Source organism: Ursus maritimus, unplaced genomic scaffold (assembly GCF_017311325.1).
Source record: "Ursus maritimus isolate PB19 unplaced genomic scaffold, ASM1731132v1 scaffold_21, whole genome shotgun sequence".
NCBI lineage: Eukaryota > Metazoa > Chordata > Mammalia > Carnivora > Ursidae > Ursus > Ursus maritimus.
In genome coordinates this window covers 37,508,941-37,530,136 of record NW_024424564.1, presented here as the reverse complement: position 1 = coordinate 37,530,136, position 21,196 = coordinate 37,508,941, and the positions used below count along the sequence as shown (strand labels likewise).

The 21,196-nt window shown below is 40.8% G+C and overlaps 1 protein-coding gene across 1 annotated transcript in view; it reads left to right on the top strand.

The window, feature by feature from the left end:
* GNPTAB (N-acetylglucosamine-1-phosphate transferase subunits alpha and beta) overlaps nt 1-21,196 on the top strand; it is a 71,930-nt gene that overhangs the window by 36,198 nt on the left and 14,536 nt on the right. Inside the window, exons 6-13 of the mRNA XM_040637375.1 lie at nt 5,620-5,684; nt 5,917-6,051; nt 13,295-13,456; nt 13,842-14,021; nt 14,235-14,405; nt 15,892-16,015; nt 17,129-17,332; nt 17,987-19,092. Coding sequence (XP_040493309.1) covers nt 5,620-5,684; nt 5,917-6,051; nt 13,295-13,456; nt 13,842-14,021; nt 14,235-14,405; nt 15,892-16,015; nt 17,129-17,332; nt 17,987-19,092 — 2,147 coding nt within the window. The remainder of the gene's footprint in view (nt 1-5,619; nt 5,685-5,916; nt 6,052-13,294; nt 13,457-13,841; nt 14,022-14,234; nt 14,406-15,891; nt 16,016-17,128; nt 17,333-17,986; nt 19,093-21,196) is intronic.

Below are 21,196 nucleotides of genomic sequence, written 5' to 3'. Positions count from 1 at the left end.
TTTTTTATCATACAACTCTTCAGCAAGGTTGTTTTCTACAGTTTGAACAGAACATAGCTGGAACATTCTTACTTTACATTCTGAATTATCTGATAATACAGTTGATTTGGCCAGATAATAGAACTGAAATTGTAATTTCTAAAATAGAATAATACCGCATCTAGAGATCACATCCTCCCACTTGGCCAGCTGAGCTGCCAAGCCCCATGCCTGAGTCTCCTCTGGCCTCTTGTCTCTCATGCTTCCTCTGCACCGAGCCTCTCTCCTTGGAGGCTGCCTGTGTTTCACTTGTGTAAAATGAAAACTGTCATGTTCCCTTTACAACATTGAGTCCTTTTCTCAAGTTCCCATTCTTTCAGTGTCATACCTCCCAGCTTAAATCTTTGGAAACATCTTTGATGTGTTCTTACTTTTTACCTCCGTCACTAATAGATCAGCCTCACCCTATTACTTGTTTTTGTTTTTTGCAAATGATTCTCCCCTTTCTTACTCAGCTCACTTCCTCTGCACCAGACTGAATTCCTTCACACAGGTTCTGGTGAGAGCTGCCTAGCTACTCTGTCTGCCTGTGAAGTTCCTCTCCAGTCTGTCTGACACACAGTCTCTGATTTTATTGGTTTGCTTCCTTTTTGAAGACAATAATACAATAGTATGGATTTGTTTTCCACATGGATAAAAATTCCTCTTCCTGGTGTTCAGGACTCAGCCTTGATTCTGCCCTCTGTTCCTCACATCCCTGCCCTCCTGCATCTCCTCGAGGCTGCTAGTGTCTTCACACGTGCGGTGCTGCTCTCCTGGCCCTCTTCCTCTCCCAGCCTGCCTCCTGTTCTTTCCAGCCCTACCTCTGTCTCCGTGAAGATCCAGGACAGTACATTCACAGTGATTCTAATTATTTTTACTTTTCTGTATCCGTGTAGTATTTGTAATCTGACTCACAACTTAGTTTTTTTTGGGTTTTTTTTTTTTTAATTAATTCATTTTTTTAGAGGGGGACGGACAGAGAGGGAGTCCAAGCACACTCCATGCTAAGTGCGGAGCCCGATGTGGGGCTCTTGACCTCATGAGCCTGAGATCATGACCTGAGGCAAAACCAAGAGTCGGATGCTTAACTGACTATGCCAGACACGCGCCCCACAACTTAGTTTTTGATTTTGCGGGGGTTTATGGTGTCCTCATCTAATTTCTTAATCGAGCAGAGCCCTTATCACTCACCAGTTTGTGTCCTGAACAGTGCCTAACATCATGCTATCTTCCTGGCACTTAAGTTATTTGTAATTTGAAAGAAAATTGTAACTTTCCTAAGTATAGATATCGCCACCTTTACACTATAGATTTGTTTCTGAATTATTTTGTGTAAATAACATTTTTGTATTTGTTATAGTTTAAATACATAGGAAAAGTAAAGGGATAACCTTTGACAAATTACAACAAATTATCTTGATTTCTTGTTTTGCTAAATTTAGCTTTGTTTTTTAATTTAGTTAAGGTACTGTGATGTTGTTTTACCTGAAGAGAAAAAGGAATGACATTATGTTAGGAATTGTAAGTCAGTGATAACATCTATGGAGAGAATCTTGGATTTTTCCTCTGCTAATTTTATAACACAGTAAAAACTTAAGAGGTCGTAAGTTTTGACATAAATAAAATTTATATTAAACTATAGTGTTCTAAACACTGTTTTTGAATTCCTATTTGGGGTTCTATTGACTGCCCTCCTTATTCATGTGTTCAGTAAAGGTTTGTTGAACCACTGCTCTGTGCTGGTTGTCGTTCCAGGTAACGGGAAACAGCAGAGAACAAAAAGACACATCCCTGCCTTCATGGGGCTTACCTTTCTAGTGGGCCACAGACTCGCTCTTTATCCTCCTCAGTTGTCTAGATCAGGGGTTGCCCAATTCTTTAAAGGACCGGGTAACAAATATTTTAGGCTTTGTGGGCCACGAGGCAACATGGAGGATATTATGTAGGTATTTTATATAAGTATGTAACATTTAGCCATTTTAAAATGTCAAAACTGTTCTTAACTTGGGGCCATACTAAAACAGGCAGTGTCTAAATTTTGGCCATAGAATGCCAACCCCTGATCTAGATAAAAAATTTGTATCCACATTTGCTGTTCCATTTATATCATTTAACCTCTTTCAAGTTCATCATCAAGAGCTGTTGACTTGTTTCTCCTTCTGAAATGTGTCGTTTCTGCCCCTAACGCTCTGCTGCTGCACTTGTAGTCTAGGCTCTGTGAGTGGACAGTACTTCAGCAGTCGCTCAGTCCGGCCCTGTGGCCTGGGCCTGGATTGCTCAGCAGAGTGGTTTTTCCAGTCAAGCTTATCCCCTTTGCTCTATAGGAAATGAATTTTCTCCTGTGATAATTCATTTTACCTCTGGTCTACATTGACCTTTATAAGGAATTATGAAGTGCTTCCTTACAGCTTTCTCGCGCTGGTTAAATTTGTACCCGTTGGGATCTTCCAGAACTAATATAATATAATCTCTTTCCTATGTGATGTTTCTTTTCATTCCTGTTCTTTAAGCTGTCTCTTAGGGGCTTGTCTGTGTCCTAGTTTGTTCTTCTCAGAATGAGCTTTGGTTTCTGTTGCTTTTATTTTTTATTTTAAAAGATTTGTTTTAGAGAAGGAGAGAGAGTGAGCACAGGGGAGGGGCACAGGGAGAGAGAGAGTCTCAAGCAGACTCCACACCGAGCAAGGAACCTGATACGGGGCTCCATGTCAGGACCCTGAGATCACAACCTAAGCCGAAACCAAGAGTCAGACGCTCAACCAGCTGCACCACCCAGGCGCCCCGTGGTTTCTGTTACTTTGAAAGTGTGTCAGCTAGAACAGAACATTTTTTTCAGGTGGTTCATTTGCAAAGAGAGCAGGACTAGAAGTATTTATTGAGTGTATACTATGTGCCAGGTACTGTTCTCAGTGCTGAAGGTGCGGTAGTGAAGAGATGGACAAAAATCTTTGCCCTCATTGAGTTTACATCTTGGCAGAGGGAGACAGACAATAAATACAGCATACAGGTAAATGATATAGTTTGTAGAAGACAAGTGGTGTAGAGAAAAATTGAGCAGGGGAAATTGGATGACAAAGGCAGACTCACCAATAAGGTGACTTCTGACTGAATATTTCAAGAAGGTAAGAGGGCCAACAACATGAATATATGGGAAGGGAGTGATTCAGTTAAGTGGACCCTAAGTGCAAAGACCCTGAGGCAGGAGTGTGTCTGGCATATTTGAAGAAGAGCAGGGAGGCCGGTGTGGTTGGAATAGAGTGAACAAGGGAGGGGGCAAGAGATGAGCCTAGAGAAGTAATGGGGGAACGGATGGGGTCGGCCCTGGCAGCCATGACAAGGACTTTGGCTTTAACTCAGAATGCAATGAGCAGGGGCCCCTGGGTGGCTCAGTCAGTTAAGCGTCTGCCTTCAGCTCAGGTCATGATCTGGAATCAAGCCCCACATAGGGCTCCCTGTTCAGCAGAGAGTCTGCTTCTCTCTTTCCCTCTGCTGCTCCCCCTGCTTGTGTGCTCTCTCTCTCTCTTCTCTCTCTGTCAAATAAATAAATAAAATCTTTTTTTAAAATGCAGTAAGCAGTTATTGAAGGGTTTTTTTTTTTTTTAAGATTTTATTTATTTATTTGATAGAGAGAGAGACAGCCAGTGAGAGAGGGAACACAAGCAGGGGGAGTGGGAGAGGAAGAAGCAGGCTCCCAGCGGAGGAGCCTGATGTGGGGCTCGATCCCAGAAAGCCAGGATCACGCCCTGAGCCGAAGGCAGACGCTCAACGACTGAGCCACCCAGGCGCCCTTATTGGAGGGTTTTGAGTACAGGAGTGATGTGATTTGACTAATGTTCCAAAAGGATCCGTCTGGCTACTGTGGTGGGAATAAACTGAGGAGGAGCGAAGGTTGTAACAATTCAGGCAAGGGGGAAGGTGGCTTGGATCAGAGCAGTGGTGAGGAGAGGTTCGATTCTGGACATGTTGAAGGTCAACCCGACAGGATTTACTGATGGGTTGGTGTTGGGGAATATCTATTTTCTTATCCTAAGTACACCTGTTTAAAAGCACAGAATTACGGTGGAAATTCAGTATGGCCACAGCACATAGTTGACATACTGAACTCGCCCTGGACTAAAACTCCTAAGTCTTTTTAAAGAAACTCAGTATAGAGGTGCCTGGTTGGCTCAGTTGGTAGAGCATGCAACTCTCAGTCCTGAAGTGGTGAGTTCAAGCCCCACGATGGGCAAGGAGACCTACTTAAAAAAAAAAAAAAAAAAAAAGGAATACATGCTAATGCTCAAATACTTCTTAATTTATGCTTGCATAGTTGGTTTTTGGTGCCAAGTTAAAGATCTTAACCTTTGTTTGTAGGAGATTTCATTTTGCTAGGTTTGACTCATTGCTCCAAATAGTAAGAACTTTGGGGAACCCCTAGTATGTTATTCAGGATAATCACTTTTCTGTCTGCTTTGTGTAAATCCACACATTCTGCAAGCAAAACCTTAATGGATTGTTGAACAAGACAGAACCTATGGAAGACCTCTTAAACCTCTCTTTAGATTGACAGTAGCTTTATAATTTCATTCTTTAGTCAGAATTGGTTATACTCCACCAAACTTGAGATCTAGGCTCAGTCTCTGTTATATCCATAAAGATGACATGAGATGTCTTTCGTTACCGTTGTTGAGATTATGTACAAATAGCTACACCACATCTATTAGAGTTTTTGATCTCCCAGTGTAGAACCTCCTGTGTCAAAGGGAAGAAGACAGACAGACAGACAGAGGTGCATATCTGATAAATTTATTCATAATGAACTTTTACTCTTAGTGCTCAGTGCTTCCTTTAAAGATTAACAGTATACCACAAAGGCTTTCATTTTTTCATTGCTCACCAATGCTGTTTTTATGGTACATCTGAGACTCTTGCCTAGAACTGACAGCCATCTTGCCAGGCTGGACCCTGCTTTCTGTGACCATTTTGCAGATTTCAGCCTTCTGACCTGTCTCCTGTTTTCCATGGTCCTGGGATCCCCAGGTGTCGAGATCAAGTTGCTGATTTCATTTGTCCCCCTCACTTTAGAACTCTCTCCCAGTTGGGCTGTGTCATCGCCCCTCTCCACCCCTAACTTAATCGGCTCTATTCAGATTTACCTGATGAATTTTAGGAATTCACTGTGACCCTTGGGGAACCCTAGGATCCACAGCGGCTCCCTGCTGTTAATCTAGATGCCATTGGCCTAGCTGTCAAGGGCCCCCTTCTGGTACCCTTCTTGTACCCACCGCTCCCAAATGTTTTACTCTAGCCAAACAGTTTTTTTTGTATTAAATATGTTGACGTTTGCTCTGACATCTGTGATTCTGTCAGTCTGTCATTTTCATGTTTCTGCAGCCTGTATGAATCTGTCCTTCAGTACTGCAAATTGCATTTAATCGTACACTGGCATTACATCATCCCCCTTTTGTTGGATGGGTTAAATTTGTTTCCCCCAACTACTTGTTTTTGAGACCATGTATTATACTGCTATAACAGCTCTCAAAATGCTTTGTAGTGTTTTGGCAGATATCATAGTTAAGTATTCATTAAAAACATGCTTGTTTATTGTATTCTTTATTGTAGTTGAAGATGCTCAGAGTGGAATGTTTAAAGGAAACAGCAAACAGACAATTTGGAGGGGCTATTTGGTATGTTATTTTAAATTAATTGTATTTATTCAGTAGACTAGTATAAAAATATAGGTAATAAAGCTGTTTTACCTTGAGAGGCTTTTTAATGTATACTTTTTCTCTAAGCCTAGCTTACAAGTATTAATGAATGCTGACTTAAGTAATCTTAACATTCTGATTTTGAAGCTGTAAGTTTTCACCAGCCTTATGATGTGGAAAGTGAGTTATGTTTTTCCCGCTCTTATCTTAGACCACAGATAAAGAAGTCCCTGGGTTAGTGCTAATGCAAGATTTGGCTTTCCTGAGTGGATTTCCACTGACATTCAAGGAAACAAATCAACTAAAAACAAAACTGCCAGAAAATCTTTCTTCTAAAATAAAACTGGTAAGAGCATAGGAAACGGCAATGAGTATAGCACATTTCGTTTAATGCATGACTCTTCTCTTGTGGTCCATTTCATTATAGTAGAGCTGACAGTCATAAGCAAAGAGGGTCTCTGTTCTGCCATAGTGTTGTCATGAAGGTGGCTCTTTCTTTACAGAAGATCCTTGCTCTTTACTTTTTATTTGGGCAAAAATTTAAGAGTCTTATTTGGTTTGCTGGTTTCCCAGACAGAAACATGGTTCATTTCTTTAACAAATGAGCTCCTATTGTGTGTCGGGTGCTGTTCTACCTGCTGAGAATATAGCAGTGGACAAAACAGACAAAAGCCCTGAATGGTACTTACAGTGAGAGGAAATGGAAGCACAGAAGGAGGGAGTGGGGAAGTCATACATATAGTAAGTAAACACAGACTGCAGCCTGCATATTTATTAAGAGGCTTCACTCATAAAGGGAGTATGCTTCAGATATTTGGAATGGTTGATGATGTGAACTTTTATTCATAAATAGCTAATTGAGCCAGTGATGGATTTGGGGATTTATACCTATTAACTCTTCACGCTTTGATGCCATTTGTTAGAGTTGACTTTGGAAGCTGCCCTGAGACATGCCTTTTCCTTAACATTTATTGTTTTCAGACCCACTTACCTTATTATGAGTGTTCTCTCCTTTTGACATTATGTCAAGATACCTGTGGTTCTGTCAGAAACATTCCAGGTTATAAAACATGAATACTTTTCTCTCAGAACAGAAGGCATAAAGTTCTGGGCTCAGAATTTTTTAGGGTCTGGTTTTCTTGATTTTATAAGGTAATGTTCTTTAAGTTCTGCCACAGTGTTTAGGTTCCTGACTCTTCCTTCCTTCTGTTGGTGTCATTTAACAATTTGGAGGTGAAGGAATGGAGATGGGGAGGCAGTGGTGGGGGAGAGCAGTGTTTGGGGAGTTCTTATTTAGTTCCTGTCTTGACCATGTTTTTTAATACCCTGCCCCACCCCCATCATTCCTTTTCACTCGTTTCTTTCCATAAATGTTTCACTGTTTTAAGATACACTGCATGACCTTCATTAAGTATGATGGTAATATGAATGACATTTCTTTTTTTTTTCATATTTTCCTAAGTTTTTTTATGGTACTTGGAAATATAGTAGTGCGCAGCTAGATTGGGGTTGAATTATTTCTTATCTTTGGTTATTTAAAAATAGATATTCCTCCTTTCTCTAAGGAAGAGGAATTGAAAAAATTTGACATACAACACTGTAAATTTAAGGTGTACAGTGTGTTACTTTAAATACATTTATGTATTGTAATATGATTGTCATTATAGCAGTATTTATCATATTACATAATATAGTACAGTATTATTTATATTCATTATACTGTGCATTAGATCTCTCTGGCTTACTTAGTACTCATTGCAAAGTTCGTGTTTTTAAAACCTCAGTCTTATTCCCCAACTCCCATCCCCTGGTAAATACCATTTTACTTTGTTTCTTATAAGTTTGACTTTTTTGGATTCCACATGTGAGTGATATACAGTATTTGTCTTTCTGTGTCTGACTTATCTTACTTAGTGTGATGTGCTAAGCAAAAGATCGATCTATGTTGTAGCAAATGATAGGATATCCTCCTTTCTCATGGCTGAATAATATTCCATTGTGTATATATATATACGACATCTTTTTTATCTGTTTATCTGTTGATGGGCATTTAGGTTGTTACCATATCTTGGCTATCAGGAATAATGCTGTAGTAAACATGGGAGTGCAGATATCACTTCAAAATCCTGTTTTCATTTCCTTTGGGTATATACCCAGAAGTAGAATTGCTGGAATGTATGGTAGATTTATTTGTAATTTTTTGAGGAACCTCTTATTGTTTTCCATAGTGGTTGGACCAATTTACATCCCCACCAGTATTGTACAAGGGTTCCATTTTTTTCTACAGCCAATGTTTATTTAGCTTCTTGGCTTCCAAGCTGTTGGTTCTAGAATTAGACATGTGTGTCTGAACTTTGTTAGCTGAAATTCTTATGCAGGAAGAATAACATTCTTTTTTTTTTTTTTAAGATTTTTATTTATTTGTCAGAGCACACAAGCAGGGGGAGCAGCAGGCAGAGGGAGAAGCAGGCCCCCCCACTGAGCAGGGAGCCCGATGCGGGATTTGATCCCAGGACTCTGGGATCATAACCCGAGCCAAAGGCAGCCGCTTCTCTGAGCTCCCCAGGTGCCCCAAGAATGACATTCTTGAATCTACTTATATGATTCCAGCTATAATGTTTTTAAAGGAAAGAAGGTTCATGACACATCTCTGTTCTCCAGTCAGGTTTGTTCTTTGCCTGCTGCAGCTGCTCGCCAATGCTGATTGCTTTTGGTGCATCTGTTGGTGGGTGGGTGTGTGCTGCCAAAGAATGCCAATCCATGTAGTGGTTGACCCTTCAGCAAACTATTTTTGGGTGGTATGGAGTGTGGTATATGCAGGTAGACGTAGGGTGGGGCGATAACTTGATTTGGACAAGGAGCACCAACAGGCTCTGTGCAGAATGATACTCCCTTCTACTGTTCATTCAGCTGGCTGGAGATTGACTTGGATTCCCAGACTTGTCTTCGTGGAGGCTAGCACCTCCTCAGAGGGTCAAGCTAATTATCCATAACATTCATTACAGGTCATTTCCATGATGCCAACATGTGCAGTCAACTTCAGGGATTAGAACTTCTGGTTTTTGGAGGTTATAGAGAAAATGAGAAAAGGGAAGAAGGGAAGGGGGGGATCAGCATTTGAAGCTAATTCTTCAAGTGAGTGTCTTTCTGTAGGTTCCTCTTCCTGGTTTTATTATGAATACCTTGAGAATGAAGTTTCCTGTTACTGGATTCCCAGTCAATTTAGAGTGTGAGCTTTTAGTAAATGTCTGCTGTGTGCCAGGGACTGTGCTAAAGATCACTGAGTGAATGAAGCATCTAATAAGTTTTGGGCATGATCTCTTCCAAGTAAGTGTTTATACAAAGTGTTGTAAGAACACCTGGGCTTTAGGTGTACTGGCTCAAGAAGGGTTTTGGAGAATAGAAGGCATTTGAGCTGGGCCCGGAACAGAGCAGCCATCCCCCAGCAGAGAAGGGAGTGGGAAAGACCATTCCAACAAGAGGGAACAGCCTGAGGAAAGGGCTGGAGGGTTGCAAGTCAATGGTTTCCAGAAAACCCAGGCAGCTCTTCCTGGAAGACAGCAACCAGGCAGGGATTTTGCTGGTGCTGATTGGGAAGAGAGACTGAGGCCAGATTGAGAAAGATCTGGTAAGAAGCCTGGACTTTATCCTGGAGGCAAGGGGCGTCCTTAGGAGGAGCACTTGATCTGTTTCTAGGGAACATAGTAGGTGAAGGTGTGGTGGTAGAGATGAAGCAAGAGGAGGCTGGGCGTAAAACCAGTTCAGCCACTGCAGCCATAGTCCAGCAAGATGTTCAGGTTCAACAACTGTCTTGGCAATGGTGCCAGTAATGAGAATGGTTCCAGAAACATCTGCAAGAAATAGTCAGCATGACCCTGTGACTTATTAGCTCTTGGGGAGAAGGAAGGAAAAATGAAAGGGGAAGTGGATGTTACTAGCGAAGATGGAAGCGATGGCTTTAACTACATTTGGAGCCTCAGTAGGAGAAGCAAGTTTTTTGGGAAGGAAACTCAGAGGTCAGTTTGGGGTGTGTTGTTAGAGGTGCTTTGTGGCATCTAGGAGAAAAGGGTTATTAGACACTGGGCTTCAGGGACTGAACAGGCTAGACTGTTTTGCCCTCTCAGGGTCCTCCAGGAGGCCTTGGCCTAGGCCTGTGGCCTCCGAGCCACCCACTGCTCAATTCTGCCCTGGAGACCCTGCCTGGATACGAGCAACCCAGGACAGATACTGCCTGTCACCTGTGTACCCCTAGTGATTACTGCAGGGCCTGGCACTTAGGGGGCCACTCAACAAATGCTTATGGAAGGCATGAGCAAGAAGAAAGGCTGTGACTGAACATACCTGCTATGTACTGTGTCCTGGAATATAAAAGCAGTGTTTGAGTGATTATTCTAAGAAGTCATTTTGGTTTTTGGTACCATGGTCACATATATACTACAACTGTGCATTTATCATTCTGTTTAGGGCAAAACTAGAATCCCCTCACCCTCCAGAAGGGGAAGTGGGGGATTGAAAATAGTTTCATTTGTAAAATAATAGATTTGAATTCATAAAAACTTTTCTGTGGACTATAGTCTTACAAATCAAACAGTCTTCTGTTGAAAGCTTTCTAGTTTGATCTGATTAATAACCCTTTAATTTACAGAATTGCTGTGCGTGATGGACACAGAATTCACCTTTTGGGAAATCACATTATCCATTGGTCTTTATTTTTAGCTCAATCTAAATCATTCTGTATTTTCAGACATTTTCATTCATAATGGGGTTTTCATTTTTTTGTTTGTTTGTTTTTGTTTACTTCTTTAACATATGTTAGAGCGCGTGGAAAAATCTTCCCAAAGCCCTCAAGTACATTCTCACATTTGGTTTAATTCAATACGACTGGTTGCTCAGTGGCTGTGCAAAAGAAAGAGAGGACATGGGCTTGTCCTCAAGCTTCTTAGAATCACGTTTTGGAGGCATTATGTGTCATGTAAAGTATTCAAGTAGCAAAATAAGATAGTATGAGTTATCAAGGAGAGTACAGACCTCCAAGTTGGCATTTAGAGGCAGGAAAGGTCTGTGTGGATCAGAGATATGGGGGAACTTTCCAAAGAGAAAGAGACTGCACAGATCTTGGAAGGCTGAGCAGGGTGTTTGCTCCAGCAGGGACAGTGCGAGTGGGATGGGAACAGCATAGTGTCCTACCTGAACTTTGTCACCTCAAACCTCTGTTTAGAGCACATTCAAGGTAACAGTAAATTGTAGTAATAACTGTATTGATGCCCCTTTTAGTGACTTCCCTGAAACTATCTTATGCACCTGCTCTTTTAAAGTATGTACCCTTTGTTTTGGTTTTATTCCTAAAATAGACACTTCTGTAGATTAAAGCAATTCTGGAACTGATTGAAGTTTTAGAAAACTGAAGTTTTCTTGAGTTGTCAGATTACTAATGAGTTTTTCAGTTGTATTAGTGGGCAGGTTTTTTCCCTAACCGTATGCTACCACGTATAGGTGTATCAATCCATTATTCTAGATAATGCTTTCGTAACAAATACCCCAAAATCTCTGGCTTTAAAGTAGCATACCTGTATTTCTCAGTCATGTTACCTGTCTGTTGTGGGCCTGCAGTGGGTGGGTGTAGAAGTTGTTCTGTCTTTGAGAAACTTAAAATTTAGTTAAACTTAGAATTTCATGTAAGAAGCTATGTATGGAAGCAGCTGCCCAAGCTAATCCAGCCTTCCGCGCTTACTACGCCCACTTTTCCTTACCACCTCCTGGCTCTCATCCTGCAGGTGTCCAGGATTAGGGTGCCACCTAGTGGCTAGCAGAAGATACTTCTCCCCACCCATTCACCGCTCAAAACTTGGTTGATTATGGTGGCAGAAAAGCGTTTTCAATGTATAAAGATTCCCTTAAGCTCTTTACTTTTCATCTCTCTAGTCAGGAAAATGTCTGTGAAATTTCAAAATAGTTTTCCTGACGAAAAGCAGTTTGATAGAAGAGATTAAGATAAGGGTATTTGCCCAATAGAATTTATCTTATTTAAGATTTTATTTATTTGACAGAGAGAGAGACAGCAAGAGAGCGAACACAAGCAGGGGGAGTGGGAGAGAGAGAATCACGCTTCCCACTGAGCAGGGAGCCCGTTGTGGGACTCATTCCTAGGACCCTGGGATCATGACCTGAGCTGAGGCAGACGCTTAACGAATGAGCCACCCAGGAACCCTTGCCCAGTAAAATTTAAATTAGAGTATTAAAGTACTATATTGATAAAAATTTAGTGATTTTTGTATTTCAGGGAGCCCTCAGAGATGCTGTGGGACCCAGTATGGGAGGGAGGGATGGAGTCGGGGAGGCTGGGGTGGGCAGCAAGACTCAGTAGATAGCCAGATAGAAGAATATCGGCCCTACCTCCCACCTGTCTCCCCACATACTGAGGCAGGATGACAACAGTAGTGAGGTCTGACCTTCGGTGAGTGCTCATGCTCAGTATATGCCAGGCGCTGTCAGGGTGAAATAATCAGTCAGGAAGACAGTACACACCTGTGCATGTATGCACCCATACACCCAGATGCAGTTTGTGGTAAGAAGGGGAAAAATATATATGAAACTCTAGCTTGAACCTCTAATTTTTGGCATAGACAAACTCAGGAAACTTTGAAAGATGCGCTAAATATAGTCAGGTAGCATATACGAGAGCTTAGAATGAGCCCATGATAATTTGCGTTTGCTCTGCATTATAAGTTAAGAAACTGGCCCTGTTAGGAGAGTCAGTTCAGCAGAAGGGGTTCGCTGTCCTAGATTAGGAGTTTTCAGTCCTCTCCCCCACCCTTTTAAGCTATGAAAGCCTCTTTTCATAAGAAATTGAATGATACAGCGTTAGAACATGAAACAGATCTGGTAGTGGTGGGAAGGTTTGTAAAAATGTTGATGTTTGTGATCATCTTAGACTGATGATTTCTTTGAAAACTTTGCCCCAAAAGGTGCTTTTCCTATGGAAGCTGTTCAAGCAGCCCTGTCAAAGACACTCCGTTAGATGCGGGGCACAAAAGCTGTTTGGAGGCCCTGCTATCAGGCTTGCTCTTTACCAGTCCCACCAATGTTACATTGCGGGGTTTCCCCCAGTATAAGCAACTTGGTAATACTGTAGAACAAAGGTCACAATTGGTGACCAGTTGTGTTTTGTTTGAAAGCAGGACAACTGAAAACATTTGAGCCAGCACTGAAAAGAGGGAGATTTCACAGAGCACCTGGGGTTCTGGCCTCTTAGGAGATCTGGCTGCAGTTGTTGATACTGAGTAGTGGCTTTTGGATGAGGCCTGAAATGTCCCATTTGCCACAGCTCCCCATTCCCTCTGTCATATACCTGGGTTCTTCCATTCGTTTGGGAAGTGTGTCTGAACTGTTTACATCTTCTTTTGGTGATCATAGGCTTACCAGTTCATAATCTACATAGAGAGCGAGAATTAATCTTTAAACATACATAATATTTAAGTATGTATTATACATTATACACATTTAAAGATTAATGATCAGACTGGGAATTTAGAGATGTCTCTTCTTTGAGGCTCAATTTTTCTATATGTAACCCTTTTGTTATTTTACAGTTACAGTTACATTCAGAGGCCAGTGTAGCACTTCTAAAACTGAATAACCCCAAAGATTTCCAAGAACTGAATAAGCAGACTAAGAAGAACATGACCATTGATGGAAAAGAACTGACTATAAGTCCTGCATATTTATTATGGGACCTGAGTGCCATTAGCCAGGTAAGAGATGCAGAGATTCTTTCTAAACTCGGATCAAGGGTTTAGATTTTTAAGGATTTATAAGTCATCGTATTAGACGGAAGAGGACTTACAGAAAGATGAGTTGATTAGAACTTTTCTAATTTTCCAGTCATTGCCACTGGTTAATATTAACTGAAGTGACCAGGAACCTTCTCTTTAAAAAAGTACAAAAGAAATGTTGGGTATTTATGTTGTTTTAAATATGCTGAGTGTTTTGCATTTTTTGTAATGTTCAAATGTAGGACTTGGTCTTTAGATGTCTTCCAGAGCACCCTGAGAGCAGATCGGACAGAGGGGACAGCCAGGAGGAAAGGTGTGACTTAAGTGGTATTTTACATTTTCATGTGTGAAATGTTCTTCCCAGTCTAAGCAGGACGAAGATGTTTCCGCCAGCCGTTTTGAAGATAATGAAGAACTGAGATATTCACTACGATCCATTGAGAGGCATGCTCCATGGGTTCGGAATATTTTCATTGTCACCAATGGGCAGATTCCATCTTGGCTGAACCTTGATAATCCTCGAGTGACAATAGTCACACACCAGGTCCATGACTTTCCATGTATCACAAGGCTGTGGTTTCCTTTTCTGTCCTTCATCTATCCTTCATTTCACTCCCCTTTCCCTCACCCCTCGCCACCTCCACCCACTTTGATTTGATTCTTCTACTCATCTTCCTTCCTTCCTTCCTTACAGAAACAATATGAAATAATTCTCATCCACGCTCTTTCTCTCTTGCCTTTGTTGTTCGCTTAAAAGGACGTTTTTCGAAATTTGAGCCACTTGCCTACATTTAGTTCACCTGCTATTGAAAGTCACATTCATCGCATTGAAGGGCTGTCCCAGAAGTTTATTTACCTGAACGATGATGTCATGTTTGGGAAGGATGTCTGGCCAGATGATTTTTATAGTCACTCCAAAGGTCAGAAGGTGAGTGCCTAAGAGGAAGGGATGCCTAGCTTAGAAGTCACTTAGAAGTTAGATCAGGAAAACAGTATACATACTACTATATATACAGTTTTGGTCAAATAAGCATTTTTGAGTGCTAAACGCAGGAGAGTTAACAATTTAGGAGGACGAAAACTGCTCCTTAGTTTTTTGCTTCCCTACATTGTCAGACACCCAGAACCCACCTTCTATATTTTCTACTACGACAGTAGCAGAGAAAGCAAAATCACTAGGAGCTACAAAATCATGGTTAGAACATTGGCAAAATGGCCAAGATAAAAAGTGAGCTGAACTTTCTGCTTACAGACATGGATGAAATTTCATGGAAGGCAGCAGTCTCACTGTGGCTTTGAGAAGCATGACGGAGAAGTGGTTATGAGCACAGACCTAGCAGCCAACGGTTGAGGATGGTCCTGGGCAGTGATTTGATATGTGTTTCCTGTCTGCATACTGGGGAAACTATGAATATCCCTGTGGCCTTGTTAAAAGGATTCAGTGAAAAGTTGGAGAATTACCACCATAAACTTTTAAGTTACAGAACCCTGCAACTGGAAATGCTAATCGCACAAAGCTACTTTTCCTCTTGCTGTTTATGCCACCGCAGTGTGTTCATTCTCTCCTTCCCCTGTTCAGTTGCCTCCTCTGTGTTTGTAGGGCTGCCAGGGTGAGCTTTGGCTTGACAGGGCAGGCACACAAATCAGTAACTAGGGACAGTGATTTCTGTGCCAGCAGGTGTGCCCTCGGTGGGAAGGCATGGGGGCCCAGGAAGTTAAAATTAGACAGGGCTAGAGAAGAATTCCCATCTGAATCGAAGTGAACTTTGAAGAACAAGTAAGATTTAACTAGATGAAGAAAGACATTCCAAATAGATGGAGCATGCAGAGGCATGGAGTGTATTTTTTTTTTAATGAATTTAATTTAAAAAGTTACCATGTACTATGTCACTCATTTTTAAAGCAGGCGAGTTCACAACTTAGAACGCTGTGCTAATAATTTATCACAGGACCTTATGCACAGAGATAAGGATTTTGAGAGTTCATCTGCTGTTTTTCTCAGCTGCGAGACAAGATTATGGGTAAATACATTCAGGAATTAATGACAGTTGTCACAGAAAAGCAGTGAATGTGTGGTATACTTTCTACCTGCTTTGGCACGCTTTTGTACTTACCTTTAAGTCTGATGTGTTGCTGTTCTTTTTCAAAATAGATTATAAACTAATCTGTGGGTTGAGTCCTTGTCTGCTTTCCTTCAGTCAAGAAAAAGAGTAAATGTGCTCAGTAAGAATTATTGACAGATCAGGACTCTGTAAACTGCTGTAGCAAGCCATGTAAAATATGCCACGTGAATGCAGCCAGCCCGAGGAGAATTGTAACCTTTACTGGAGGCTCAGTTTCTTTCTTTTTTTAGAAGGAATCCTAATTTGAGATTAAAAAGTGTCCATTTTATTTTCTTTCTGGCTCTGTCATAGGTTTATCTGACATGGCCTGTGCCCAACTGTGCTGAGGGCTGCCCAGGTTCCTGGATTAAAGACGGCTACTGTGACAAGGCTTGTAATAATTCAGCCTGTGATTGGGATGGCGGTGACTGCACTGGTAAGGATGTGCTCACAAGTAATTTATTCATATTTATGGACTTTTTTTCCCATTCTTAATCATCACTGAATGTGTACACTGACTTAAACATTCTTCATGTATGAAGACAATACATAGAGTAATCCATAGATTCTGGAGGTAATGACTAGCGTCCCCATGTAGCTCAGTTCTTTCATATTCTCCCTTGTTGAGGGCATATTCCCAGGCTGGCCCTGCACTTGAAAATGCCTTTTATTATTTAAAATATGAAAATCAGGAATATCTTTAATTATGCAAACTCAAGAGCAAGAATCACTCTAACCAGTTCTTCTAGGAGCTCACGGCTGGTAGCTTTCAGCAGCAGCTTGCTGTCAATGAGTAAAGAGAAATAAAGATCTTATCTCTTCAGCATCTCCTCTCTTACATACATGGTTATAGCTGCATTTGTTGATAATAGCATGTTTTTACATTTTTTGATTGCCTTTCAGTTTATAAAGCATTTAAATTTATAAAGCATTATCCACTTGAATTTCTTAGTCACCTAAGGAGGAGACAGTATGTGCAGAGATATAATCATCCCCATTTTCCATATACAGAAACAGATTTGAAAAAGTGCAGAGTATTAGAAGAAACAAAGCTTAAGTTATGTTCTGTCTGATGCACTTTTGAAAAGTGTAAGCCGCAGTGAGAGAACACACATGCCAAGAAGATCCATGCAGTCCAGCGACCTCAGCCTCTAATAGAACATTAACATTTGATGATGAGGTTGGCACCCCACATTAGGACATGTTTTGGCAGTTCTAACAGTCCGTCTTCAGAATAATCTCTTCCTGTTTCCCTGCTCCTCCACACACACTGCCACATGCCCCTGTGGGCAAGTTTGTACTTCAGGCTTGCACAGCTAATAAGTGCTAAGGCCTGGTCATCCCATGCCCAGTCCCCTGTCAAGTGATGTTCCCTTTTCAGTTTTGTTTTCTTCTTAAGGTACATGAAATTTTCTGCTAAAGAATGGGGTAAACCTTTTCTGACTAGAATGCAGGCATCAATCTTGACAGCACTACTGAGAAAGAAGGAACTATCCTTTTTCTAAGACGATAAGCACAGCAAGATTCTGTCTTCCTCTTCCCTCTACAGGTAACAGTGGTGGGAGTCGCTATGCTGCAGTTGGTGGGGGTACTGGCAGTATTGGAATTGGACAGCCCTGGCAGTTTGGCGGAGGACTAAATAGTGTCTCTTACTGTAATCAAGGATGTGCGAATTCCTGGCTTGCTGATAAGTTCTGTGACCAAGCCTGCAATGTCTTGTCCTGTGGATTTGATGCTGGTGACTGTGGGCAAGGTATACTTATCATGTAAAAAGATGTTTAGAATAAGGGGATCAAAATCCTTGATAAGTAGAGGGAGGTTTGTATTGTTACTTAAAGTAATTATTCTCTATGAATCCATCGCCCATCCTTGCATCCAGACTAGCTGTAAGTGAAAAGAGAGGACACAAATCATTAAAAAACAGTAGACACTAGGGCTGCATCTTTTCTGCTCCAGTTATTGCTCCAGTCTGACTTATTTTGTACTGAGCAGATATACCTTCCTAAAAATATGTGCAAAGGTTTAATTTAGAAACAACAAAAAGAGACCAATAATACACTAAGTAAGAATGGTTTGAATGCTGGATCTTGTTGATAGCTTCTCCCTGGAGGTCATTTTGGCAGAAGGCTGTATTTTTTTCAAACGGACACAAAGATGAGAGTTGATCAGTGGAATCTGCCATATCTCTGTAGTGAGTTAGATTCAGCATTCCATGTTGATAACAGTGATTGCTTCAGATAATAAAATCAGCCCCATACCAGCAGCTCTTGTGTTAGAATGTTTGATTATTCTGAAGTCAAGTTAAAGTCATTCTTAGAAAGTGAAAACTCAAACCCTAAGAATTAAATGAAAAGGGGGGGGGGGAAATGCCTCATTTTTAAAGTCATGTTTGTGTTTTTTCCTCTAGATCATTTTCATGAATTGTATAAAGTAACTCTTCTTCCAAACCAGACTCACTATATTATTCCAAAAGGTGAATGCCTGCCTTATTTCAGCTTTGCAGAAATAGCCAAAAGAGGAATCGAAGGCGCCTATAGTGACAACCCAATAATTCGACATGCTTCTATTGCCAATAAGTGGAAAACCATCCACCTCATAATGCACAATGGCATGAATGCGACCACAATACATTTTAATCTCACATTTCAAAATACAAATGATGAAGAGTTCAAAATCCACATAACAGTAGAAGTTGACACAAGAGAGGAACCCAAAGTGAATTCTACGACCCAGAAGTCTTACCAAAATTTGGTTAGCCCCACAACACTTCTTCCAGAGGCGGAAATACTGTTTGAGGATATTCCTGAAGAAAAACGCTTTCCAAAGGTCAAGAGACATGATGTTAACACGACAGGAAGATTCCAAGTGGAGGTGAAAATTCCCCTGGTAAATATTTCACTCCTTCCCAAGGAGGCCCAGTTGAGTCTCAGTAACTTGGATTTGCAACTAGAACGTGGAGACATCACTGTGAAAGGATACAACCTTTCTAAGTCAGCCTTGCTGAGATCATTTCTGAGGAACTTACCAGATGCTGAAGTAAAAATAAATCAAGCTCTAGTACCAGATGAAAGAAATGACAGTGTAGAGGCCCCACTGGAAAAACAGGTTCAGAAAAGCATCTTGCCGAATAGCTTGGGAACATCTGAAAGATTTCAGAGGTCGACTTTTCCAGCAGTGACAATGAAAGTGAATGGTCACTACCAGAGTCAGAATCCACCCCCGGACTTAGAAATCGAAGGAAAATTTAAATCTGAAATTCTGACACAAAAAGTAAGAGATGAAAGTGTGTCCGTAGAAAAACTCTCATCTCGGATTGTTCCACTGGAAAAGCAGATTATAAAAGAAAAGAAAATCACAGGGAGAGAACAAGAAAAAAACAGAATGGAAGAAAATGCGAACAACTACATAAATGTTAATGAAGTACTACCTGCAAGAAAACTGCAGCATTATACAGACAGTTACCTGGGCTTTTTGCCATGGGAGAAAAATAAGTATTTCCAGGATCTTCTTGATGTAAGTTACATCCAGCTTTATTCCTTCCCGTGCGCCGGAAAAATAGATAACCTTGTAAGTGATAATTATAATCAGGTACCATTTATTCAGGACTGCCTGTGTCAATCATTAAACTAAATGCTTTTTCTTACATGGTTTTATTGTTCCAGTACCCCTAACAATAAAAATACCTTATAAGGTTATCTACTGTCATGATCCCCATGTCACAGTTTAAGAAACAGCCTTAGTGTGAATGAGTAGGGGAGTTAGCCAGAGGCATGCCCCGAGTAAGCAGTAGAACAGGGATGGTATCTTATCTTTACTTGGCATATGGTGATTTCAAAAAATGCTTCTGCATATGCTGTACAAGTCAGATCGGATTATTTTTCCAATTTTACTGATGAAAAAAACCCTAAGGTGCAAATAAATTAATTAGCTTCCAGTGTGAGCCAGCCTCAAGGTTCAAGTGCTCACCCTCCTGTACCGCAGTCTCCATGGTGCCGTGGTGTCATCTGTACATCTACCAAGTGCTATCACTGTGTTCACTACAGGGGAATGCAAGACTATTAGAACACAGCTCATGGAGATTCAAAAGGGCAAGCTGGGAGGACAGACTTGTGGGTAAATAACTGTAGCAACATGACAGGTGTCTCCTGAGGTATGGGCAAGGAGTCCAAAAGGAAAATTCCTCAACTTTGCCTAGAGGTATTGGGGAAGGCATCCATGAGGAAGTATCCTGTGAGCTGACTTTTGAAGGGTGTGTGGGAGTTGACAGACCAAGAAAAACCCTGTGGTCAAGGCTGGATCATGAACAGAGCACAGCCATGAACAGGTGTCAGGCTGGGAAAAAAGAGGCTGAAGAGGGGAACTTACGTACCTCATTGTCTTCAGAAAATATCTTATCCTTGATACAGTAGTTGTTTACTGATTGTTGAGTGAGGGACTGCAAAGTTCTTGCCTGTGATGATTTCCTCGCTTCCTCCTTTCATTACTTACTTTAAATTATGACAGTATTATAGACTAGTGGTAAAAATTGCAAGTAATACAAAAAATATACAGTAAAAAAGGGAAAGCTCTCCCTCCTTCCTTCATATTCCTACTTGATATAATCACTATGAATAGTTTGGTGGGTGTTTTCCAGTATTTTTATATAGATATGTGAACATACAAATTACATAAATATGTGTTTTGCAACAGTGAAATACATACTGCTCTGCAGTTGCCGCTTGATCTAGTAGTATGAGAGCAAGCCCATGCTAGTATCGCTGTGTTTTGTAAGAGCTGTGTTTGTTTTGCAATTACAGATAGTGTTGCAATAAATATTCTTGTACATATAGCTTACTCTTGAGGAAGTTTTTACTTCTGTAGGTAGAATTGCTAGGTTAAAGTTAAACTTAACTCTGTCCTAGAATGCCGTACCACTTCATATTTCCACAGTGTACACGAGTGCTTGTTTCTCCACAGACTAACCAACAATAGTTAGTATCAATCTGCATTTTTTCACCAGATTGAGAAGCAAAAATATTTCATCTTTGTAAAATGTGTTCATATATTCTGCTAATATTCTTTGCCCATTCAGTTTTGCCTCTTACTCGTTTGACAGGGCTCTTTACATTTTATAATATTAACACTATCACATGGTGAAACAGTCCTTTTTTTTTTTTGGTCCTTCTGTTCAGAACTCAAGTGCTTACTCCTTTGATGTCACCTGTAGAAATAACTTGATATTGAAAGTGCTATCAAATTAATTAATTATTTTTGTGTGTGTGGGGCCTGAACTTAACAACCCTGAGATCAAGACCTGAGCCAAGATCAAGAGTCAGATGTTCAACCAACTGAGCCACCCAGGCGCCCCTCTATCAAACTTATTTTTAAATAAATTTTCTAAATATTGCATTGAATTGGCTATGAAATTTCATGCTCGGTGACTAGTCCTTGAAGAATACCCTATAAATAGACCTCCATCACACAATTGTTGTTCACAAGCCAATATTGGTGATACTTTCAGTATCCAGTTTAGTCCTGCTCTTAGGATTCTTAAAGTGACCTGTTAGTGCTCATTGAATTTGCCACAGTTAGTGGCTGGTCATATACAATAGTGCTTATCTCTTGTTAACAAAATACA